This window comes from Rhea americana, unplaced genomic scaffold, assembly GCF_003343005.1.
Source record: "Rhea americana isolate MKP2758 unplaced genomic scaffold, rheAme1 scaffold_95, whole genome shotgun sequence".
Lineage (NCBI taxonomy): Eukaryota > Metazoa > Chordata > Aves > Rheiformes > Rheidae > Rhea > Rhea americana.
The window spans coordinates 872,468-898,126 of NW_028187144.1; the positions used below are offsets into that span (position 1 = coordinate 872,468).

General features: G+C 41.0%; 2 protein-coding genes across 3 annotated transcripts in view; one reads left to right on the plus strand and one right to left on the minus strand.

The window, feature by feature from the left end:
• Window positions 1–3,547, plus strand: part of INTS6 (integrator complex subunit 6) — a 47,277-nt gene extending 43,730 nt beyond the window's left edge. For both annotated transcript variants that reach the window (XM_085325007.1, XM_085325008.1), the window contains one exon: window positions 2,977–3,547. In XM_085325007.1, the coding sequence (XP_085181133.1) occupies window positions 2,977–3,070 (94 nt within the window). In that variant the 3' untranslated portion in view covers window positions 3,071–3,547. The remainder of the gene's footprint in view (window positions 1–2,976) is intronic.
• A 3,837-nt stretch (window positions 3,548–7,384) lies between these two features.
• On the minus strand, window positions 7,385–25,458 carry SERPINE3 (serpin family E member 3). Its single transcript, XM_085324986.1, has 8 exons — window positions 25,329–25,458; window positions 24,225–24,500; window positions 19,864–20,100; window positions 18,440–18,637; window positions 13,649–13,847; window positions 12,457–12,557; window positions 9,300–9,386; window positions 7,385–7,512 (listed from the first exon to the last, which is right to left on the minus strand). Exons 1-8 carry the CDS (start codon window positions 25,456–25,458, stop codon window positions 7,385–7,387), a joined length of 1,356 nt encoding a protein of 451 aa, XP_085181112.1.
• Between the last annotated feature and the right edge of the window lie 201 nt (window positions 25,459–25,659).

Sequence of the window (25,659 nt, forward strand, 5' to 3'; positions counted from 1 at the left end):
AAGCAAGGTCTGAAAGGTCTGTGTATTGGCTAGTACGATGGATCCCTGATCTTTATATACTACTGTCATCTTCCAGGTCTCATCTATTATGATTGCATTATTTTTTCTAGAATGGTTGAAGGGATTTGAGCTAACATCAACAGTAGATATGAGCTATAATRTTGTTTATAGTTCTATCATTCATATATTTGTGTGTTTTAACAAAAATAAGCACATTGGTATTACTGTAGATTTTCCCCCAAATTCTAGGAGTAATTAGAGTAACGGGTCATACACCCCTGGGCTGCCCTGTTCAAGGTCATCTTTAAAAGTCAGGCTGGGAGATGAAAGAATGAGATTCCTAGTCAGAAGAAAAATGGTTCCTGTAGCTTTGAGGTCAAGAATGTAAACAAAACTTTTAACAGAAAGCAAAATGGTTTCCTTGTCATAATGTTCTGCTAAGTCATGCTTCTTTGAAAGTTAATGACATAAATGACCATTCCTAACTATTGAAAAATACTTTTGAAGAATACTGAGCATGCCTGTACCTTGTGGGTCTCATCTGGAGCATTGTATCTGGTTCTGGATTCCCCTGCATGAGGAGGACATGAACATAGTGGAGTAAGTCCAGCAAAGGGCCTTGAAGGTGATTAAGGGATTGGAGCATCTAGCTTACAAGGAGAGGCTAAGAGAGCTGGGACTGTTCAGACTGGAGGAGAGAAAGCTCCAGGCAAATCTTATCTATGTGTAGAAATACCTGATGGGGGAGGATCTAAAGCAGATGGAGCCAGACTCTTCTCAGTGATATCCAGTGACAGGGTAAGAGGCAATGGGTACAAACTGAAATTGAAATTCTGTTTGAGCATAAGACAAAACTTACTTGCTGTGAATGGAGGTCTTCATCCTTGGAGGTACTCAAAACCCAAATGCGCATGGCCCTGAGCAACCTGCTGTAATTGGCCCTGCTTTGAGCAGGGGATTGGACTAAGTGGCCTCAAGAGGTCTCTTCTAACCTCAACTATTCTGTGTTTCTGTGATTCAACTATTCTGTTTTCCACCCCCCTCGAGAATTAGATATTAGATCTCAGAGTGAAGATGCTAAAACTCACATAGATTAGTATGTTCATGTTTAGGAAATTTGCAGAAATCTCCCAGAACATTTGTTCAGAAAAGTGATTTTAACTGGAAAATGCATGCAGTAAGTGATCTGTGCTCTGGGAAGGCAATCCTTGTAACTGTGCTGCTGGGCTGCTTGTTACATAGTTGCTGTTATTGTAACAGGACACTAGGTAAATTTTTGAAGCTGTGCTTACTCCTCACAGTATTTGTGTGATTCATGCAGTCTCTGTTACTAGCAACTACRGGGAGAAACTGTGCAACAGAATAAGAAACTCTTGATTGGTAACATTTTTTGTTTCATTCAGCCTATTCTGGAATATGATTTGAGGTCTTTGCCAGGGAAAGCTTACATGTTACAAAGGTTACCCAAAGATGGTTTTAGTACCCTCTTGCCTGGGGAAAACGCTGCAGGACTCTGCATCTGGAAGAGAATTTTCAGAATTTTCTGTGGCACATACTAGAGGGTTGAGTGTAGTCATCTATCAGTGCACTGTAAATCTGAATCCTCATGGCAGCGGTAACATGAGAATAGTTAGGAATGCTGTGTTTCCACCTTTTGACAGGATTTAAGTTTCTAGGAAATGCAGATTTTTAAGTTATATAGCTGATTCAAAGGGGCTCAACAGAATTCTGAAAGGTAACATTGCCCAGTCACTTGCACAGACTATGAACATGTTAAATTCCAGTAGAATAAATTGTAGTAAAGCACTTAACTATTAGCTTAAATCATTTGGCTTTTACTAGAGGGAACGAGGAGGAATAACTTATCAATTTCACAAGTTATCCTGCTTTGTGGCAAGCAGGGAGTAGTTATGAAAGCAAAGAAAAAGAATGGGAGGAAGCAGCACTGGAGTTTTTTGGGTGTTATTGAGGAGAATTGTGGTGAGGAGGATGAGTGAGGGCCCAGAGCATGTGTATTTAATGAGACAGTGAGTGGTTGGGTACGGGAGCCTGTTTCCCCATAGTCAAGCTGGGATTTGGGGGGAGTTCTGCAGTCTGGGAATTAGGGCAAATGTTTGTCAGCCAGGAGGCCTGGCTGAGACTTGAGGCTTTTGTCAGGGTTTAGTAAGGTCACAGGACTGGACTCGCTGTACAGTTCAGGATAGTAGTGAATTGAGTGATTTGAGAAAATCTGTAATCTTTTCATTGCTTCTTGTCTTTGAGTACGCATACAGCATCAAAGCACTGGCCAGAAGTTGTTTCTCAGGTGCAGCAACATTGCAAGGGGAGRGAGGGTTAGCCGGAAACAATAAGGAACTATGTGCTGCAAGGCAAGGGTGTAAGCAAAGGAGAYAAGCTGGTCTATGTTCAAGTATTTGTAATGTGGAATAGAATTGCAGAGATTCTAGATACGGATTACATTTCTATTTTCTTTATTTTTTTTTTCCTTCAAACTTTTATTTGGTATTTTCTTGTCAGGAAATCTACTCTCCTCTATGTAATGGCTATGCCTCCATCAGCACCAACTTCACCTAACTTCTATAAATGCACCGTGAAGGCATGCAAACAGTCCATAAAAGCTGTTGTCAGCTTCAGGGATACAGTTGTTTTGGCATATACATTAATTCTCTGCTTCAGAGCTTTACTTGTGAAAACCACAAACAGTTAATTCTATTTTCCCTGGCTTTCCAAGGGTTGAACRATGTTCAGCACTGTGCTATAACAGTTTAGTGACCCTAGTTTTGTATTTTCTCACTGAATGGAAAAGCAAGTGAGTAACTTACCAGAACTTTAGTAGAGACAACAGTGTGTATATAACCTCATTAGGCACTGGGTCTGGAATAATAACCAAAGTTTCCGGGGTTCAATAAAAACTTTGTGAGTAATATTTCATGTATGATAGTGTGCATTCATTATTATACTTTCTTTTAAATACAGGTTTAAAAAACGAATGCTGATAGAACAGCTTGAGAGTTTTCTGGAAGAAATCCATCGCAGATCCAATCAGGTCAACCATATTAACAGCAGCTAAGAGACTCTGCACAGAATAAAAAGCCACAGCAGGGCACTGCTGTCCTTACTTGCATTCATTTTTGACATGCACTCTTATCTCAAATCCCATATCTGAAAGAATGAAAAGCTGCTCTATAATATGATGAGAAAAGTATCCATCATCTTTTTTCTTCACTTCTGTTATTTTTGTAATGTGAAAAATATCACTAAAACATTTTTATTTAACTAAATGGAGAATTTCTTGCTTGTCATTGACTTAAGTGTCACTTTCCCTCAGGTTCTATTTTCTTATTCCAACCTTCAAAACTATCACCTCTAAGGTTGAACTTTGCCAAAAAAAAAAAAAAAAAAAAAGTTGCTTTGTAATTTTCAAAAAAAAAGCACATACATTAAACAAGGTAATGTTTTGTATATACAGTTATTTTGGATATATTATTGCAAGTTGTATAAATGTATTTTGAAAAATATTTAAGAAAAGCACTTTTGTTATTCCATCAATAAAAGCTCTATTTTAATCTTTGTGTAGGACTGAGTATGTTTTTTATTGGAATAGTTTGTTCTACCTTCCCTTCCAGAGCTTCAGTGTTTTAGTGTTGGTGCTAAGGAAAGAGGGAGCAGTATCACTGGAAATTCTGTTCTTAATCTGAGAACTAGTGAGAAGAAGCTAATGCTGAATCGTGACTAAGGATGGTAATCCATAGCCGTATGTACTTTTTGCTTCACTATTTGGTGAGCAGCATGGCAAATTAATTTACTGTATGCACATCCAAAGCAATGACAAACATCAATTTTATGAAAATATAATGTAGTAAAATAGGGCAGTAGTTGTTGAGGAATGGTGCTTGGAATTTTTTTCTGTGTTAAAAGCTTTTACCCATTTATAAGTGCAGCAATAGCCAGAAGATGCTGTCTCTGGGACACAAAATATTATTGAATCCTTTATTGGCCATATATTTCATCAGTGTTAGATGCTTTAACATCTGGAAGCTTTAAATCAGTGGGAGCAACTCCCTTCTGTTTGTGGCTTGAAGTCTTCATGCAGAATCGTTATGGGCATGGGTTTCTGACACTTGTGCCATGAGTTGCTGACTTTTGTCCTGAATCACTCCCTCTATCCCAAATTTATTGAGATGCTAAAAAATACCCGATTTTCTGGATGCTTTTAGCCTCATCCTGTGTTTCTCAGGATTGTCCATTCTGCATATTCTTGGTTTAAAAGATGTCCTGTGCATGAAATCCTTTATTGGTAGTAGTATTTGTTTTGTTACTGATTCAGTGGTGTATCTGCTTCTTACCTGTCTTGCTGTCATTTTTTAAACAGCCGCTCAAGTTGATCTCCTTTCCGCAGCTCTCTGGGCTGCTCACTGGCTAGCTTGCTACCTCAGTTTGATAATACGTAAAGCTAAGTCTGGGACAAGACTGAAGATCTCCTCAGTCTTTGACTTCAGGAGGGAGGAATAAAGTTTTGCTTGAAAAATAACATACATTGCAAAGCTTTTTTGTGGGACACGCTCTGTATTCCACAGCTTTAGCTGGTCACCTGCAGGCACAAGGAAGAAGCCGAGCAAAAGCCGTGGCCCAGGTTTTTAAACATTTAAGTGGCAAAATCTGTTGGCATCTTCCCTGGATCTTTGTATGCTAACTATCTTTGCTCTAGTTGTGACTAATGCTTCATATACAGCTATAGAATAAATCTCCTATAGCATATATAAAGTAATAAGGTAGTAGAAGACTTGCTCAGTCTTATTTTCTTACAAAACTGCTGTGTTTTAAACATTGTTTTAATAAATACACAGTGCAGGCTTTAATTTCATTGAAGGAAAGTTCATCACAAGAGGAACAGAAGACTGCATTAGTCTGGCATTTATTGTGAAGGATTTGTAACTCTTCCTATAAAGAGTACTGAACCTGTAAATGAAAACAAATTGTTAAAAATTACTTGAGTGCTTAGTACCAAGTTTTCAATGTAATGCAGTTTAGATATTTAAGCACGGAGCCAGCAGATTTGTGAACACTCATTGCATGGATGGGAAAATTCTGGTATAAACAATTTCATGCTTGCTTGGGACAGCTTGGGAACATTTCTATATTAAAAGAAAAAGTCCRTTGCCAAATAGTTGGTAGCTCAAACTGGAAACTTTCCCAAACAGGTGATGGAAGAACAACTCTTGAATGGGGCAAAAAAGGGCCTAAATTCATTTCTCTATTTTGATACATGAGTTACAGCATAGGTTTTTTACAACCCACTGAGCAGTGCCACTGCCTCAGATTTATTGGGAAGTTTTTGGTGGTGGTGTTAGCTTGCCTGTCCTTCAGAGGGGAGGTGTTCACAGCTGAAGTTCTGAAGGGCAGAGTAGGGGGGAGCAAAAAGCTTTTTCCAGTTATTTCAGGGAGAGCTAGGTTCTAAGCCTTGGAAAGTGCCTAGCACTTTTCTGCTATACCTAGAAGACTATATAATGAAGACTTGGATTTCATTCTATATTGAGATTCATTGTGAGCTTTATGGGGCTAATAAATTTTAAGTACCTCTRATCAGGTTAATAAAATTCATTAAAATCAAAACATGTTTACCCTTCCCCTTTTTCATACATGAAGAGCTTCTTTCACTAGATCTGAATAAACACAACCTTGAATGTTTTCAGTTTTCACACTTTGCATTAAAAAGCTTGAATTATAAAAATACAGTTGTATTTATTTATTCTGAGTTGATTGCAAGGTATGTATTTTATTTCATGTAAATACTGTTTTGCAATCTGATTTCCTTTCATCTAATTTTTCTTATACTGTAGGCTGAGCAAATTTATTCACCCAAATCACTTCCTTCTTAATCCTGAAGGGTCTGTGGCTCAGCTTCCATAGATCACGTGTCCTTTTTAATGCCCTTTTAAAAATTTAAAAATTCTGCACTCGCTAAGTAAAAATGTTCTCTGTTTACTGAATGGTGATGATTACCCAAGTGTGTTTAAAACAAAACCTCCACCAAGACAGTGCTTTTCTCTTTAAAAAGACATCTCTTACGTTTTGATCAAAATAGGATATTCCTTCTAAAGCAGAATGTTACATATGCAGCTATTCACCAACTAAGAGAACAAAATTATGTAGCTTGAAAGTAGATAAGGGAAATGAATCATTTCAGTCTTCTTGCCAGGCCCTGAAGAGTGTTTTATCGAGCTCATTCAATGCTTATGTGTCTTCTTAAAATYTAAGTAGAAACGATGCCAGCTTTGAGAGAAACCTGCTGATTTAAGTGATTTTTAGAAAAATACATAAGGTGCAAATGTAGAGCATTTATAAGAACAGCAGGAGTTGTCGGAGGCGGCCTGGCATTTCAAAGGAGCAAGTACCTGCTGAGYGATGCATAATGTAATTCTTGATTGTTAGTGTCAACAAGCTATATGCTGTTTTTCTTTGCTGGAGATTCTGGAGTRGTTTATGTGATTATACAGCTGAAATGAAATACTAGCGTAATGCTGAGGCCAGTGATCCTTCAGATTTGCAGGCCTGTTCTGCGTGCTTTTGGTTTTGGGGGCCRGGTGAGTTTGCTAGCAAGAAGGAGAGTATCACTTGCAAAAGAAACATGCATTTCCCARCAATTCTTGCAAAAGTGAAGATACAAGTTAGGCTCTTTCCAGAGCTGCACTCTCGCGTAAGGAGTTTCCTAGTTACATGCAGTGTATACTCATTGCTTCTGATGGCCTGAATATTTCATAAAGATGCAGTGAAGAGTCCTGCTACATAAAACTATTCCCTCAAAGCTGTTGGTATTTAAGATACAGGGAGAAGAGAAACTTGTTTCTCTATATTTTGAGTGGCAGGCTAAGCAAAAGGTGGTTAATCTCCAAAATTTCTGAGATAGCTCCCTAAAGACTGCTGAAATAGGTATCAATGCAGTGAATCTTAGGCCCGGAAATCCTGGCGCCTGCAGTCAGAGGCCTGGTTGTTGTGTGCCATCTCTGTGAAGAGCAAGTYTCATGTACAGGAAAAGAATCAGATTTTAACTTCTTCAGATGTTAATCCAGGTGATACCAATTTGTGTACTAAATTGCCTGTGAAGGCCTGTCTCAAATCTTAGGGCATTTAAGCTTTTCAGTAAGATAYTTATGGTGCCTACAATTATAATGAAAATCTTCTTAAGCACATACTAGATATGTATTTAGAAAACTGCTGATTTAAATTCCCTGAATTCAAAGTTTACCACGTCTTCCTTTTTWAAAAAAAATAAATTTTATCATATAGATTAAGCTTTGAAAGCAAAGCCCCTAGATGATGCTGACATTTCCTGGACTAAAGAACAGCATGTTATTTAGGAAGAACTTTAATATTGCTCCCAGCRCTACTTGTGGATGATTCTGCTGCTGAATTCAGAAATATACATACCTGTATTAGCTTGCCTCAGGAAGAAAGTAAAAGGTCTATCTGCTTTGAAAATAGGTGTTCGAGATCTTTTGAGTAATACCATCGCTGCAATGCAATGAATGAAGAAAACATTAGTGAAATGTATCCATTTTCATCCCGTTTTCTGTACCATGCTCTCAAGTTCTGATGTTTCGTACCTTGGGTTTTGGGTTACTATTATATGCTAAKAATAATAATAATAATAAAAAAAACTTTTATCCAATTGCAAAGTCACTCTAGGTGTCTTCAGCAAGTCCRGGGTTGGGTGGCCACCTGCAGAAGGTACACCTGTACTTAGCTGCAGGCGTGATTCTAGCTGGCTTTGGATTTCAAAGGTAACACGGTGTCGTCATCGTCATTTTTACAAACAAAAACTGCTGAAGTCCTACCATGCTATTGCCTGAGTGGTTAGCCAATTCCCAGCTGTGCTCTTCTGGGGGAAAAATAAATAAGGCACAAATGTATCCCCTTTTGTAAACGGGAAAGCAACAGCCAGGAAAACCTAAGTCATCCTGGAATTTCTCTGTTAGAGCTCTCAACAAAACCTAGGAATCCTCAACTGAGAGGATACCTAAGTGTATCTCAAACTGCTTTATGATCACCCTTCCCCTGTCTGGTTATGGATTAATTACTACATTAAAACTATGTTCCTTCAGAATCATGGTGGCCCAGAAAGCAATTATTGAGAAGAAGGCCTTGCTTAAATAAAATTTCACAGATGGGGACAATTATTCCATTTTACTTCCTTGTAGCTATGAAGCATTAATAATCTATCCTCCAAAAAGCCAAACGGATATGGATTATTTTAGTGAGCAGTTAGGACAACAGAATCCCATTGAAATTTCTGGTAAGGCTCAACAAAACTAGCCCAAGCAGCACTGTTTCCGTGCTCCAAAAAGAGGTGCGTGCTTTAGCATCTTTGCCGCAACAAGCCAGTGTGTGGCTAGATGCACGGCTTTTACGGTGAACGATAAATATCACCATACCTTGTTAAACCACCTTCTTAGCTTGGTCTGACTGGAATTAATGGAAGTTCTGGCATTGGCTTCAGTGGGATGAAGATYGGATGTTGCCTACTGATTGCTGTAGCCTTAGCTGGGGTAGGTAATCAAAGCTACCTAGAAGCTTTTCTTTTGTATGGGAGTTACCAGAAATATTACTAAAAATACTGAAGCTCAATAAGAGAGAGAGAGAGTTTTGCTGAGCTGTTGTTTGACTAGAGACGGTCGTTTGCTGAGGCTGTAGGCAATGACGGGAGTTTTACTCAGAACTCCTCCTCCTCCTGTAGTTTCTCTTGTGGAAATGTCTCTGTTACCAGAAATGGCTGGACATAAACATCACCTTTCAAAGTACATAAAAAACTTAAGCCTATAACTCCTTCTTGAAGACAGAACTTCAACATCCCGAACGTCAGTACTACCACAGGGCTCATCCTCAAACAGGAAAGAAACTCCCTGGTGGCTGAGGAGCTGTGGCTAAAACGTTAGTAGTCTTGTTTTAACTGCTTGTTTCTGTGGTCTGAGCGAGCAGATTTGACCGACAGAAAAAGCCATCATTTATTCTGTTAAACTAGGTCTCTCCTGGGCTGGTAAAACTGTTTTGCACTCAAACCTTTTAATGTCATTTTAAGATCAAACATAAAAAAAGGGGGAAGAGTTTTAAGGTTTCTTATGAGGAATTAACAGGGTGAAGTGGAAGCATGTTAAAATGTAGACGTGATATGGTGAAGAAGGCAGGTATATATTTAAATTTCAAAATAGCTGGAGTGATGTACGTGCTAGCATGCTTTGTTAAATCAAAGGCTTTAGTACGGTGCGGTGGTGATATGCAAAAAGTCTGTTTATTTGATTTACCTGTGGCTCCTGATGCCTTTGTACCATCTTCCGTTACTTCAATCTTTGCTTTGTGAATAGCTTCTGAAACGTAAAGACTGCCTTGCTCTGACCAAAAAAAAAAAAAAAAAAAAGTGAATAGTGACAATTATCTGAATCCTATTGCTAACACCTATTTTATCGAAATAATTCAACCATTTCTTGTGCAGAAAATCAGGTTTGTAAAACTGTCAGACATTTCATCTGAGCAACTAATTTAATGACTGAAACAAAATTGCCCAAGAGATTAACCCAACTGAAGAAGGATTTCGATGCCTTTGCCTTTCGCTGGAGCGATGCTGTCTACAAGCACCATCATCTAATGCTGTTTGACTCCTGGCTCCTCTATTTTAAAAGATGAAACAAAGATTTAAAAAGATGACACAAAACTATGGTTACTGGTTATTAAAATTCTGCAGCCCTTCTTACACTTCCTAAAATACCATTCTCAGGATACAACTGCTTACAAAATACTTAGTGCTTTGTAAGAAGAATACAGCTTTTGACAATGTTTAGCTTTCCAGGAACTTATTGCAGTAACAAGTACATGGTGCCCACCTTAAGACTTGTGAACAGATGCTGAATACAGTATATGTCACACACACTAGCTTTTCTTCTGTCACAAAGTCCTTTCATGGGTTCCTTCAGCACTTAATGTTCAGAAAGACAGATGACACGGTATAAATCTACCTTTCAGCCACTTTTCTGCATCCGTCTTCCATGCCAGCAAATCCTAGTTTCTAATTCTGCTTTTTCACAGGTCTGTCTGATAGGGACAAGTGCAGACACCCCTAAGCTCTGAGCTACCTTGATATCAAGGTTATTTTATTTCTCGGCACAGCTGAGATAATGCAACTACCTCGCTTTTGGATCCAAGTGACCTCATGTCAACCTGGAGAATAAGCTAAAAAGCTCATGTGTATCTTGAATCTATCTACCCAAACATGGCCTGTGTCACAGAGTGCAGTTGCTTGATAGCCCAAGTGCCTTTGACTTCCCTCTAACATATGGATGAGCATAGAAGTTCCTGGGAAAGTATCATTCCTATGAATACAAAATTGGGATTCTTTCTTTCTTCCTGCTTGCAGGCATTTCTACTGTCCTCTATTCATCCTTCTGACTGGCTTTCTGATCTGGGGAGGCAGGGGGACGGTGCTGGCTGTGCACCTGGAGGAGCTGCTCAGCTGTGCGTCCTCGCGATTCTGCTCGGAGAGCCTTCCGCCRCCTGGCCATGTCCACAGGTGCTTGGTGGTGGGAACTGGGCCTGGGCTGCAGAAGAGCAGCATGYAGGAACATCTTCAGATGTCAACACGCGAGGAAGGTGATGCTCATGATAGCTGCTTTAGCTGAGCGACCAGCAGATTGAGAGGTCCCCCGGGGCGACKGGACAGCAAGAGCAGAAGCTAGATAACACAGTGGGGATGACAAATGACTGCTGGATCAAGGAACCACTGGAAGGGAAACTAAGATAGAAAAATGCTGCTGTCCAGGAAGAAGGGGGCTGGGGCTGTGACGCGAAAYGGAGCGTTGGAAAAAAAAAGGATTTTCAGGTACCAGGTGTCACCAGTCTGTTTCTCCCCAGCTACCACAGAGGGTAGAAGGCAGGGAAGGTCATGAGACTTTTCTTTTTTGTCTGAATATACGGACCAAGCCTGAATCATGTAGATGAAAAGAAGGAAATACTAAAAGAACACTCTGTGTCTCTGTCTGAATATTGTTCAGCCAAAAATCAGGGATGGAAGCAAGAAAAACAACTGTGGGGAGAAGCAGCAATTTTCAGTTAGATAAACTAATGTTTTGGAAAAAAGTAGAAGCTTTCAGGCATAAAGAAGCTTTTCCAGGTCTGAAATAAAGCAATAAATTTCTGTACTGAAAGTGAGCTGAGAGTAAATATTCTGAAAATTACAGTTTCTGCTTCATCCTAAAGGCGGAACTGAAAACTTACCTTTTTTTCTTTTTCTTCCAACTGTATCTATTGGTGGAATAACAACACAGCTCTTTCTTATAAACTCTGTTTCATGCAATTCTTAGACTATGGTGGCAATAACTCTACTGYTATAGAAGAGAACTGCATCATGTGAGGCCAGAATTGAAAAGGACCTCGGGATAGCCTTACTCCATAGCCCTGCCACGGGCAGGATCAAGCCTCACCCWGTATGACGTAAAGCAAAATGCCACCAAGTTGCATATGTAGGAAAAAAGCTGCTTTAAGGTTGCTAAAGTGCAATGAAGTTCATTTCCTCAAAGTATTCATCTTAACAAGCATCCCCTTACACTCTGAGATACATACTGCAATAAAACAACCCTACGTTGAATTCTAGAAGAGGTACCAAAAAAAGGAAAGAAAACAAAACAAAAAAAGAGAAGTGCCTGCCAAGGTTTGCCCCAGAAAATCAACTTTCTGGTAAAATCAAGGTCCTCTGAACTGCAGAAATCTCTTGCTGTTTACCTCCRTTACACAGGTTATCACAGGATCTCTCTGCATCTCACCTGGCAACTACCACTTCTGAGTCTTTGCTATGAGCAGGGATGTCCAAGTTGAAATAATCTACTTTGCTGGAGTAGTCAAWAATAAACGAAAAAACAAATAAAATAGATAATTTGGAGTCTTTTAGTATTTGTTGGTATTTTAATAATTTAGTCCATTGGTTGCTGGCTTAGCAAGCCAAAGTATCATGGGTGCCAGCCAATATTGTTTGCAATGTCAGAAGCTGGAATAGAGACTTATTGGACTGGCATATAATCTAACTGCTAAATGACCACTTATAAATAATGTTAGGAATGCAAATTGTACTAAGGCATCATCAAGCTCTGAATAAATGTCTTCTTTCCAGGTTGATGCTGTTTTGCCAGCTTCAATTTAAAAAAAAAAAAAAAGAAAAAAAAGAAAGAAAGAAAAAAAAAAAGAAAACCAAAAGCGACCCTGTCTCTATCAGATTCTGCTTTCCCATAGAACCAAAGCTGGACATAGAAATATCAATAATAAAGATGAACAGCTGAATATGAATCACGTGTTGGAGTTTCACAGAGACAGAAGTACGATTAATTCAGGAGGCCCAGTCCGCTGAATCTCTCAAATATGATCTGAGAGTCTACAGCTATGCAGGCAATGATCACTTTATTCAGTAGAGTCTCTTACCTGAAATACCTCTAAAATCAGCGTTGATGGGATCAAATATATCTGTAATTCCCAAGGCAGAAAAAGCTGCCTTTAGGTCAAAATGGCTTTGGATACTGAACCTGAAATGAACATGATAGATTTTATTTAAATGCAGGGTTCATAGCTTCGCAGCACTAAAAGGTGCAAAGGACACAATCTATTTCAAGGTGTCACATTTCATCCGCCTGTCGCTTTAGGAGCCAAATGCTTTCCATCTGATTAAAACGCACTTTCCAGAAAACCACCTCGTCTTGCTCTGAAGACATTAACGGGCAGAACCCTCCGCCTCAACCCCCGCAGCCAGGCCGCGTCTCCCCCTTCTTGACACACGAGCTTTGCGCTTCCCTGAATCTGCTCTTTTTTTAAAAAAMCAGTCTGCCTGGCTGCGGCAAAGGGCCCTTTGAAACATTTGCAAAAGATTAGCCTGGACGAAAAGGGAATGTTAACGCACAAATTGCTTCCCCGTGCTTCATTAGCGTGGRGAAAGTATCGTACGAGCTGCGCGCTAGAGCCCTGCCATGCTAATGCACGGAGGCCGTGCTGCTCACGTGGGCGATGCACCTGATTCCTCGCGCTGCCCGGTTTCGTCTGAGCAGCTGCTAGAAAGCGCTGCCAGGGTACACGCGGCTCCTAGCGAAGGCGAATGAGCAACACGCGAAACGGGCGGCTGAAACCTGCGCGCGGAGAGACGGCTGTGGTTGGCGGGGGCTTCCGAATTCTTTTTTCATATATTTTTTAGTGTACAAGTAAGCTGTAAAAATAAGTCTGTTTTTTTCTTAACTATATATTTACTATATATATATATAGTATATATTTACTATATATTTTCTCTTCCTTAAGCAAAGAGAAGAATGGGGTGGGGGAAAGGGCCAAGAACATTTCTCTCTTTTCAGATCATTAGAGAATCATTATACCCCAAACAAACTTTAAGAAAGAAACRTAGAATCAACCCAATTCCCCTCTTTAGAGAGCACATAACATACCGGAAAGCATTAGCATTCCCAGCTCACCTCTTCGCGGCTCTAGCGAGGGTCAGGGCAGCTTTTTTGATGAWGTGCTCGTAAGAACAAAACTGAAAGCGCCTCGTTTGGTTTTGCTCGTGTCGGTGCTATCATACGTACTTCTGACAGCGGAAGTAGCAAAGCCCGCTTGAGGTAATCAAACCACTCACCGGGGTAGAAAAACGTCCATCTTCATCCTCTGCAAGCTGTTGGCCCAGAGGGTTACGGCTTTGGCAGAAAGGTGCGACTCAATCCRGGCCAGCGACGTGCTCCTGTGGCCGGGAAGCACCACGAACATGCTGATTTTCTCCCCGACGTACGGTAACTCCACCACGCTGAACGGCTCCAGAGACGCCGTCTGGAACTGGCCTGGAGGTAGGCAGGTATCAGCCTTATTTCATCACGCAAGTGAACGAACCCCGCTCGGGGGAGGCAGGTGGTTATATATATATACATACATACAGGTATATACATATATAAATATGGGGAGAAAAACATCCATGGCCATAACYGCAATATCTGAGGCGCCCTCTCAGCGGCGCGTGGGTGCTTCGCTACCCTCTCRCGTAGACGTTGCCCTCCTTGCTCGGAGTTTAGCAACGTCACTGAGTCGAGGCCAGCAGCTGCCCTGGGCCTGCTCCTGCTGGGCTTATTCTCTGCGTTAACTGACAATTTTCTGCGTGATTTCCATCTCGCGTCTTTCACTAAAAATTCGCTACCGAAAGAAATTACAAAAAGAAAATGAGAAGTGTATTATTTAATTAGCTGAAAACTATTTTGCCCCATGTTTCCATCTTTGCTACCCATTAAAAATCAGTTTTAACCTTATTTCAGGAAATGAACAGCTACATTAAACCATAAATTAGCTAGGCTCATACTTATTTAGGCAGAAAATTTCTTGATTCTGAAAATCCAGGCCTAAAATCTATCAAAATCAGATGAAGGTCATAAAAATTAAATTAAAAAAAAAAAAGCTGTTGGGCTTCCAAACTTGTAAATAGTTATGGAACAACTTGCAACAACCATTTAAAAATATTGTTTGCTTTTTTTTTTTTTTAAAGAGATTCCTTATTTCAAAGAAGAATTAATCCAATGGACTCCTGTTACACAGGAAAACAGATTCAATTATCACAATCCTCCTTTCCTATTTTATCTTCCATTAATCCAATAAATGACATTTCAAGGATGCTCAGCAATAGTCAGCAAGCAAAGAGTTAAAAATGTAAGTCGTAAGCAAGTGATCTACCACTGCTATTGCTGTAGGCCATCCAAAATACTGTATCTAATCTCAGCCATAACCCAGCTATTGTAGCTCTGTGTTCAGAGCAGATACTCGTGCTTTTTAAGAAGTCGGGTGTTGTGAACAGCAGAATATAGCTAGCTAATGTCCATAACCTCTACATATTTGCCCATAAATACATAATTACAGAATGTCTTGAACATTCAACAGGCAACATTTGTTAGCTATGTGAATCCAGATTAGCTACGATTAATTGTTGGTTATTCTGCTAGATCAAATTTTAGAGCCTTAGATTTGCCCTCCTGCCCTGCAGCACTTAGAGGGAAGCGCTCTGTTGAAAACAACTTCCAACACATGAAATCATTTTGTTGAGAAAAGGCCTTCTGGTTCGCAGAGCACGAGCAGAGAAGATTTAGGCTTGTACCGCACGGGATGTGAACAGTTTAATCTGTGCAAATATTTGATGTTTGCATGTTGTCCACCGAGGTTATAAAGACTTTATTTGCTAATTGAAAAGAAAAACGAGGACTTGAGATTATCGAGTAAGGACATTTAGCGTTCCTTACTCGAACTGATTTTGAGCCGCCCATAAGGATTATATATGCTAAACTAGTATCTAAATATAGAACAAACTGCTTGGAAAAAATGATTATGTTAAACAGCTGCAGTGTTTAAGAGGCACATGTAAAGAATAATTTTGGCACTTTCTTGATTGACCCTGYGCTGTTCTCTTCTACATGGCCACGCTGAAAAGATAAACAGAGCTGTAAATACCAAGATTGGTAATTGCCACAGCTGATCTGCCTTTCTCTGCATTTTGCATCCTAATGTTAAACAATTGCTCTCATTTAATAACGAAGGAAAGTTATCTCCTGCCTCTGTTTTGTTGTAGAAAACATGTCCTTTGTATTAATTTCAAACCGATTTGTCAGAAATGTTTCTAGCATTTCTAATGAGAAAGATTGAATCGAYCCTATCAAATCTGACAATCAACAAATAAAAGGAAAAAATCTCTCCTTTCTACACTTCCCAAACATCTCTCCAGCTGTAGAGAGCTCACACACTTCAAACAGAATGAAAAGAAAATCCCAGTATTTTGACTAACTTTCTTTTTCTTTGCTATTTACTTCAGGAAGGGAAGGATGGAGTTCCTGTAGTTGTGGAAATGGCCARACAATTACAACTAATAGTTTTACACCATGTTTACAAAGGCCTGGGAGGAGATATCTGGGCAGTTATTGCATCTCAGCTAATGAATTTCTGTTTTCTATCTATGATTTCTGCTTATGCTGTTCATAAGCACTGGGGACACCCTGCCTTCAGTCATTCTAGGTACCTTATTTTTTATCTCTCTCTAAAAAAAAGACTACGTTCAGAGGCAAGGTTGGTTTCTGAGCTGATTAGCATGTGCTCTTCCCCAAAAACCTGTTTGCTTGTTTGTTTAACCGAACAGCTAGTGAAGCGACGAAGGGCGACGCTATTCCAGATTTCACGAKTAGCGCCAGACCTTGCAATGCACCAGTAACACAAAATCACCTGGGGCTGAATGACTGTGAGCTGCAGCGGTGGTTGATGTTACCTGAAGACGAAGATGATAAGGTTTAGGATCTGGAAAAGGCAAGATGTACTCCTCGGTAAAGWGACTTAACTTCCAAAAGATTTGAATGCACAAGAGGAATGGGAATTAGACTCTAAGTCGGAGATGCTAGCATGCTTGRGAGCTCGCACCCGAGCAGAAGGAGAAGCTGCAGGACACGCAGCAGGTTCCAGGAGGAATCAGCACCACAAACAAAGCTGTGACGGTAAGGACAAGCTTGCAAAAAGAGGGCAAAGCGGTTCCTTAGATGAATTAAGGTTCAGAGRTTAAGAAGCGTAGAAATGAAGAGTGGCCAACTGTCTGCTTGATGTGACTGTTGCTCAGAGATGAAGATTTAGTCATACAAACAACAAGAGGAGGAAAGAAAGCATGAAAGAATGRTGCTGCTGAGCACTGAGAATTTCAGAATTTCTTAAATTCATCCCAATTACTGTGCTGGAACTTATGGGAAGGTATTAATTTGATGATACATCGTAGGATAATGGTGACATACCTAATGGAAATGAGCAAAGGACAAGAGAAATCAGAATGTCAGAGACGAAAAAGCCCCTCTTGAACTACTTAACTACTTTTTTACTCACAAATAATAATCTGGGACCTGAATGACCATCATYCCAGAACACCAAAAGAACTCAGATGTGAATTTGCAATGGTGCTAGCAAAGATTTTTAATAATTTTATAGATTTAGAGGTTGTGTCCCATGACTGGGAAACAGGAGCATATTTGTAAAGAAAAAGAAAGTGATCTGGGAAATTTTAAGTCTTTATTTGAAAAGTTCTAAAACATGCMCTGGAGGAAAGAATAATGAAGTCACAAAGGGAGATATAAGGAGAGATAAACTGTAACATCAGATAGGCCAAAACAAGCAAATCYGTGATGTTTTTTGACAGGATAACTGTTTTGTTACATAGGAGAAAATCCAGCTAACTAGTCTTAAATAAAGTATTAGACTTAATTTTGCCAGGACACTATTTACAAGTAGAAGTGGTGGTGACTACCAGAAGGAATGAAAGGTGGTGAGCAACTGCTTGAAGAGGAGCCAGCTATGAGCTATGTTAAAAGYGGGGTTTCTGGGTTGAGAAGAGGTTACCAACAGTTTTCCAAAGTACTTTCAATAGCCAAGAAGACTTTCATCAAAGAAGAACAAAGAATATAACTTGATGACTGGAGTAGTGGAAACACAATGATGCTTCAAAAACACAAGACAAGGCATGTATTTATGAAGATTTTAGAAAGTGAAGGAAGTTGGTACAATTTAAAGGGAATTCTAGAACTAAGTGGAAGAATTTCTGATGGTAGGAAATGAAGCCTGCAATAAAYAAACTCATCTTTGGGTGAACAACCCATGTGCTCCAGACTTCTGAAAGGAGCATACAAAATAACTTATTTGCCCTGCATTTATACTGCTTCAGCCCCATACTGACGGCTTCCACTGGTTGGATATAAGGCCCAGCAAAACTCCTCTTGTCTTTGTTGTGGACTTTGGCCTTGAAGATTTGTTACCATGCCTTGGAGACGGGTTGTAACCAGAGACAAGTGGGATGGGTGTGCAGTGCCAGTGCTCACGGTGATGTTAACCTCCCCTGGTGGCTTATATGCTCCAGGGGCAAACAGTGATCAGGTTTGGAGGCTGCAGGAAACATCCACCCTGCAGGTCAAATTTGGTARGGGCTTGATCTTGTTTTGGTTTCTAACTGCCCCTTTGTTATGGGGCCAGATGTGCTCCTTAGGGTCCTTTGGCAGCTTTGTTTAACAACCTCCCTCCTGTTGCAAGGGACTTTGTGTACGATGGCACCCTTAGGCTYGCCTCTTCCCTTCTTGTGGCACACAACACTGGTGTCTTTCAGATGTTTGCTACAGCTGACGGGTCTGTTACGGGTGGCTGGGAGGGATGGGCATGGACAGTAGATGTTTTAGGAACCATTTTGAACCAAACATCTGTTTCATAATTGCCTCTGGTTATAGGGAGTCGATTCAGTCACCCAGATGGTCTCTTCATTTTATGGGATTTCTTTATTCCAAGCTGGGAAAAGACCACATCTTAGTACAGTGGTTATGGGAAGTCAATACATGAAACTCTTCTATGTTGTATAGTATACCAGATCTGGAACAAGGATAGCTACCATAGTTAACTTCAGCTGTGTGATGCATTGTAGGCACTTTCAGGGTTGAGCCCTCTGCTGTAGTAAAAGGCAAGACCTGGGTGTCCATGAAGGAAAATTTCTTTTGCCACGTGCTTTTGAAGTACATGGTGCTCACCACAGTGATTTKATTGAGAGGCAATGCAGCTGTCTCCAAGGACATGCTGTGGACATCTCCATCTGCACAGAAGAGAGAARGGGGGAGATGCACTCAATACTGCATACACAGACATAAAGCCCAGGTCTGTATKAGTAAGTAAAGCATCAGGTCAGGACCTCTCTCTGGCCCTAAAGGTGAGAGACATGGCACGATTTCACCCAGTTAAGCCCTCTTCACCCCACCTGAACATAGCTCTAGTGCCCGTTGGCCCATCTTGGGCATCTCCTTAACTGAGGTCATGTTAGGAGCTGCCATGGGCCAAAGTCATGCAAGGACTGCGCTAATAACTGAACAGCCCGGAYGGCAGCAGGCTGTCGCTACGCATCGTTCAGGGCCCTGGCCCCAAATCAGTTCAGTAGTATTGACCTAGCTTGAAACTGGTGATATGTATTTGGCAGACAAAGCTGAGACCCTAATTATCCCCATCCCTTTCTTAATTGGCAATTTAACTSATCCTGTCTTGGGTTTCTCAGAGATTTTTGAAAGTGCGATCCACTCTTAAGTCATCAACATTCATGGGACTACCAGATTATGAAGTCCCATTTCTGCTCTTCGTTCTAGAGCAATATTTTTCTCTCATAAAGTTGGATCACTTATTACAGTTCATTTGAGAGGAATAGAAATATTTTTTTCAATRGCAGCTTTAATGTGTGTGTGTTTAAAATCATATTACTTTTAAACATGTTGATAGCCACATTAACACTTGTGTAACTTCAGTCAATGGGGCAAATCAAGAATTAATTTGGTCTGCTGGTTCTAATGACTTTTCTTTCAATTATTTTTTCATTAACATTCAATTTAGTTTCATTACTTTTCTTGCTTGTGTGGAAAGCAAATTCTTTTTATTTTCCATTTTGACTTCAGAGCCTGAGTGCTGAGCTTATTGCCCTGTGTATTCCCCACAGCAGCATGGAAACATCCAATGCAGCAGACTCAGTCCCTGGGGATCTTGGCTGCTCCTCATTAAAACTCAGGACACTGCAAAGAATTGCCATTTAAAAAATTAGAGAAATAAGGCCAAGTGGGTGATGGCTTGATATTGCAAATTTGTACTGACAGATTCAGCCTTAGTCCATGTTCTCTCCTCACATTAGAAACAAGCAACAGCACAGGGATTAGATTGTGAGGCTCCCAGTCTGGGTTTATGCAACCTGGAGGGTGGCAAAAATCTTTATATTGGTTAAATGCAGGATCTCTAGTTCCTCTCATTTTACATTTTCGTCCTGTCCAATCATTCTTATGTTACCTCCAGTGTTGCTGGTAACCCATTCCTGTATTTGGGCTGCAGTGGCGTTAGGGTCACTGAAGTTGGCTTGCTGCAGGCTGCTGTTCGCCCAGCGCGCAGTACATGCAACGAAGTGGGGCAAGAGCTGAACTCCTKCTTGCACAAAGAGAGAACAAGCCTGCTGGACCGTGGTGCCTTGGCTGGAGCTGCCGGTCGCCCCTTCGTACGCCGCGTGCAAGAAATCCTGCACGCTCTGATCTGCCAGGCAAAACAGAAGGAAATACTGTGATTATCATGTTGAGGCTAAGAACAGCAGAGACGGTGTCAGGGCTTGGCAGCTCTCAGCTCCAGTGCTGACACCAGCGGTCCTCTGAAAATTAAAGCAGTATAATAACGGAAGCACCCTTCACTGTCAAGCACGGTGATGCACTGGACACGGCAAAGCACGCTTCACGTTGCTGTGGAAATCACTGTGGTGCAATACGCCAAGCGGCTGATTTCACGCCCCAGTCTGCCTCGCTCCTCTATGTGAACACAACTCTTATTTCATAAGGAATGTTATTGTCTTTTTTGGTCCTGCTCTGAATTTCCATGATTGAGATCTGGTGCCTCTGGCAGTGGCGGGCTGAGCACCCAGRGGCCCAGTCCTGCTGTCTCCCTTTCTTGCCACAATCAAGTCCAYCCATCCCAAGAAGGCATCTCTCTGACCACCCGCAGGCTGTCTCCGCTTCCCTGCACTCCCATTTTTGTTTTTTCTTTCTCGAAGGATGGTGCCCCAAGCTGGTGCGGTATACCAGATGAGGCCTGACAGTGCTAGCTAGAGCTGATAGCTTGCTTCGTGTGAGTTACAAATGACTCTTCTGTTTAYACAAATCACAACATGAGGCATGTTTCTGAGCCGTGATTGTGTTTTTCATTCATTGTTCATATTTTTTAATTTCAAAGACCCCTCCTTCAGGTCCTTTTTTGAAAAACTGCTCTTTAGCCCCTTTCTCCCCCACTTGAGCAGATGAATAGTCCTTCCAGATGTAGAACCTTTCACTTGTCATTATTGAACTACATCCTATTTATTTCACACATTCCTCCAATTTGCCAGGATCATTATAAATCCTATTTCTGTGTTCCAAAATGCATGTAGCAACTCCTATCTCAGTGTCATTCAGAAATTCAATAACATATTCCCTAGTGCATTGTCCAAACTGCTAATGAAAATAGTTGAGTAGCGCCCCAGTGTCCTGTTCATGCGGAGTTCAAGGTAGTTCATGGCAGTGGCTTACGTGATGGACACAAGGTTGAGGTGTGGGCCAAGCAGGGACAGGACTCTTGTCATCTTGGTGAATCTTGTGTATTTGAAATCAAAAAATTTTCRGACAGGATTCTCTGAAGGGTGATTTAGTAGCCATTTCTGCTGGTTGTTAGTTTGCTCACACTGGTGGTTTGTAATGGATTGGCTAAGACTGAGGCGACCTCCCAGTGCATGGGACTTGCACCCAGTGTAAGTGATGCTGGTGGGCTCGGTGTCAAATCTCCTTGTGYTCGTGGTTCAGTCCCTTTCTCGTGTCCGTTGTCATGCATCAGAGGTGACCTGCTTACACTTGCCACATTAAAGTCCTAGATTGTCCATCACCTCCAAGAAGTTATTAAGAGGTTCCTCCTCTTGTAAAYAAAGTTTCTGTGAGAATGGGGGAAAGTTTGGAGGACTGTTGTTCTTCAGTGAAGAAATCAGTGTCTCTTGGCTCAGTGGGACTACTAGGGCCTCTCCRATTTCCTGGGCAGACAAGGCCCCAGCACTCAGGTGTCCTAATTCCTGTGTGAAATCTCGGCAACTCACTGCTGAATAGCAACTGTTGGCCACCTTTCCTAGGAGGCCAATATTGCACCTCTCACTTCTCCAGGGTGCTGTGCTCAGCTCAGGTATTTCTCTGCCTCAGCCTGAAACTCCAGGGCCTCCTGGGCAGCTCACATGTATCCAGCTCCCCCAAAGCGGGAAATTTGGGTCTTTCTGCTGTGACTCCAGCTGGAAATCTTACGACTCCAGAGAGACCATACCTTGATGGCGTAGAGGAGGAGTTTAATGTATACCATATGCTACCACTTGAGAATACAGTGCATGTTTTCTAACCTAATAGTGTCCCTTTAATAACCTGGGACCCGGTTAATAACGTAACCTTTAAGACCTGTATGAAGTTTAGTATTAAAATTCAGACCTATTACTTTTTAAGGGATAAAACATTGGACTCCTTGAACAGATGTCAAGAAAACTTGCACAGTTTGAGGTGTAAAGTGCTTTTCTTGTGTGTTTTGCATTAGTGCGCTAGCATTTGGCAAGCTCTTTTGAGGATGTAAGAAACCAAAGATGGTAAATTGGAAGCAGATGTTAACGGGAGGTGCGGTATCCTGAGCTTGTAACTTCAATAATATCAAAGCACTTAGCTAGCCAAAGTCCTGAATTCTTACTCAGAGAACAGTTCAAAATTGCTTTAAATATTCTACCATGGATAACATAAAACAGCAAAGAGAAAATATTTTAAAGTATTTCATTTTGTCTGCGCTGCCTAGAGAGACATCTCTTTATAGATTATTTTCCTTAGTACTAGAAAGGAGGTGAGCGAATCTTCCAAACATTAGAAGAAGATTACGAGTATATGTAAGAGCTGATTCTCCCTGTATGATGACTGAACCATCGTTTTCATTGTTTTCAGCCTGCTAAGTTTTTTTTACCTTGTCCTTCATTGTTGTTGAAGACAGATCAACAAAAACATTAGTAATGCAAACATCTAATAGAAGAACAGAATTTTAGCAGGTATGCATACATATATACGATAAGGTTTTACTGAGCTGATAGGAAATGTGATCTAATTATTTGATTTACTTATTTAGTTTTAAACGTGCTGTTGGTTTTCCTCCTGGATGCAGGCATTACTAGAAATGTGCTGTTATAACCAGTAGCAGTAGATCTCATCCTACTTTATTTTTACATTCACACATTAATATACTGAAAGCGAAAAGCTGGTAGCTTGTGACATRCACTACTAAAATGGTGACAAAACATCTCTTTGGCATTATGTGCCRAAAGAAAAGAAGTAGGACACCCAGCAGAAGAGTTAGCAGGATGTTAAGAACCTCCACACTTCAYGTTGTATTTTGTGTGGAGATTTGCACCTAAGTTTCACTGTGCAATATTCTTGTTAAGGTTCTTTCTTAATAACTGAGTCCCGACATGACAAGAAGTGAGGCAATTAGCAAGGCACAATCTCCGTGTAAATGAATGTCGTTTAAAATGACCTTGCAGAGTCTGCAGAAAGAGGAGTCTTATAAGCAAGGCTTCATTTCATCGGCTGCTCGTAATACAGGCGCACAGCCCTTGTGTCAGCACACGCAGCAGTATCTGCGTGTGTTTGTTAATATTATTTTGTTGGTTTTGACTATGAATGATACACAGAAAGGCAATAAAGACTAAGGTAGGTTACCACACAGGATAGTGGATTGCTGTGGATTTTCTTTTTAGTTTACATAGGAAAGTAAATTTTATGYTGAGAAATAGTGACGTCACCTCTATATGTGTCTTGTACGCAAGCTGCAAATTTTGAAGATGAGGCAGTAATTTGCTTTTCAAAAACTTTGGCCCCATAATGTAAAATAGTTTTTGATACATAGTGTGAGATGACAGGATAATCCAGAGTTAAAATGAAGACAGCATCCTTCAATTCAGCTGACTTATTGCTAGATTCCAAGACATCTGCCTTTTTCATATTCCTTCCAGATTTTCAGTGAGCTTTTTATTTTAGTCTGCTTTCAGGAAAAAATGCAATTGCACCATCTGTCTGTCCATGTATCTCTCTGTCTGCCAGTCTCCTTTAAAAAAATTATTACTTTTTGCCTTGCTGGCCAATTTTAATAAAAATAGGAAAAGGAGTAGAGTCTTCAAGGTTATTCACTTCCCCCAGATTTCATACAGTTTGCCGGGGGCATAGGAGAGGAAATGATTGCTGCAGTGGTGGGAAGCTTGGTGGCATCGTGGGGCCGTCAGGTAAGGCCGCAGGAGGCTGGGGCACACCGCGCACCAGAACCCCTCCGGAAACCAGGGGCAATTCTGCTGGCTTGGAAGAAGTTGCTCTAGGTGGAGTTGTATTTTGGTGCAGTAAGGGTAAGCACTGACAGACGAATACGTGCATACAAACTACTGAGTTTCCACTGTCCACTTGATACCTAGCTAGTGAATATGGAGAAAATAATCCTGAATTACCTCTTGCAGTGCCTGTTAATAGGACAGAAGTTCAGTACAGTGTGTGCAATTGCTGCCTCCTTAGTAAAGCCATGAACTGACTGCAAAGTGTAAGGCAATCACTATCAAGAAATATTTTTTTMAAATAGTACATTACCATGAATGCTGTATCCTAGGGCATCCTGCAGCTCTGTAAAGGTATTTCCTTGAGCTCCACACTGCAGCAGCTCCAGGGAAACCGCCACGCTGGCTGGTGACACCACTAGGTTGGTTCTGTTCTCTGCTTCAGCCATGTGCTGGTAGAGGTTGATGGCAAATTCAGTCTTCAGCTCTTTCAGCTCACCATGGGAGAGGCAGTCGCCCTTGGTTAAGCAGCAAGCAGACAGGATGAATGCAGTGAAGAAAGCGGGCAGCATGAAGGCAAACCAAAGAGCTGTCTCCACCAGATAATCATACCTGCAATTAATAATAGAGATCTTTAGAAAAGCAGCATGCCAAGGCGACAGAGGAATTTTCTCTTTACATCAGCATTAAACTACCACTTGCTRTCGTAGTGACTGCTAGTGTAATACTTGTCCAGACCTCACCAGTACCTGTTATAAAAAAATAAAGTGTAGAGACTTATTGATCATCTGTTGGCTAACAAGGACCAGACTTTTCCAGATGCYGTACCAATATAGCATGGGTAACCATTAGAGTACACTGAGGCACAGTGCCCATCCATTTAAAATCTAGCTACCTGGAGGTACGATGAGACACCTAAATGAAAGCCACCTATCCTCCGGGGTGCTGAGCCCCTGCAGCTCTCTTCTGCTCCACCAGAAAAGGTGCCATCCCCAGCCCGTCAAGGGGAGGGCCACYCCTTGGGAGGTGCAGGTCTTCAACCGGGAGCTCCAGGTTGGGGCTTAGATCTAAGTTTGCAAAAGCTGGCTGAAAAATACACTCCTCTGATTCTCCTTGTACAAAATTTACCCCRGTGAAAAAAAGGTGGTAATCGCAAAAGGCATCAATACCTGCTGCACAAAATCACTGCTTAGGATTCTTATGGGAAATCAGGCATTGGTCAACRTTCTATTAAGAGAGACATAGATTTGTATGTAAAGAAAAAAATGCTGAAATGACAGAATAACTTTCTTTACAGCATTTTGCAGTATACAAATACATTTTAAAAAATATGGCACCTTCTTTTGCTTCAGGATTTTCTACAAATCTCTCTCTATGCCCTTTGTGCTAGAGAGCACCTCTAATACCTGGTATTTACTCACAGTTAGCTCTGTTAAATTGTCTTGCCTTTCTGGGTCCTTCTGGGTGTCTGAACTGAAGCTGTCTATGTACGTCTTGTCTCCTCCTTTAATAGGTAACRGAGGAAAGACTAAGTCATGAGACTGCATTTAAAGGGATAGTCAGTGATCAGGGTCTCTGTCGGCGATGTCTGTACCACTCTGTCCAAATTCCTGTAGGCTSCAGGCTCTATGGAGAGCCAGGCAAAGCAGCATGCCACTGACCAGCAAATCCAAGGCAAGGAACAAAAAGGTACACATGGAGATACGGTCAGCAGCTTCCTCTCAAACACTGCTCAAGCCTCATTAGGC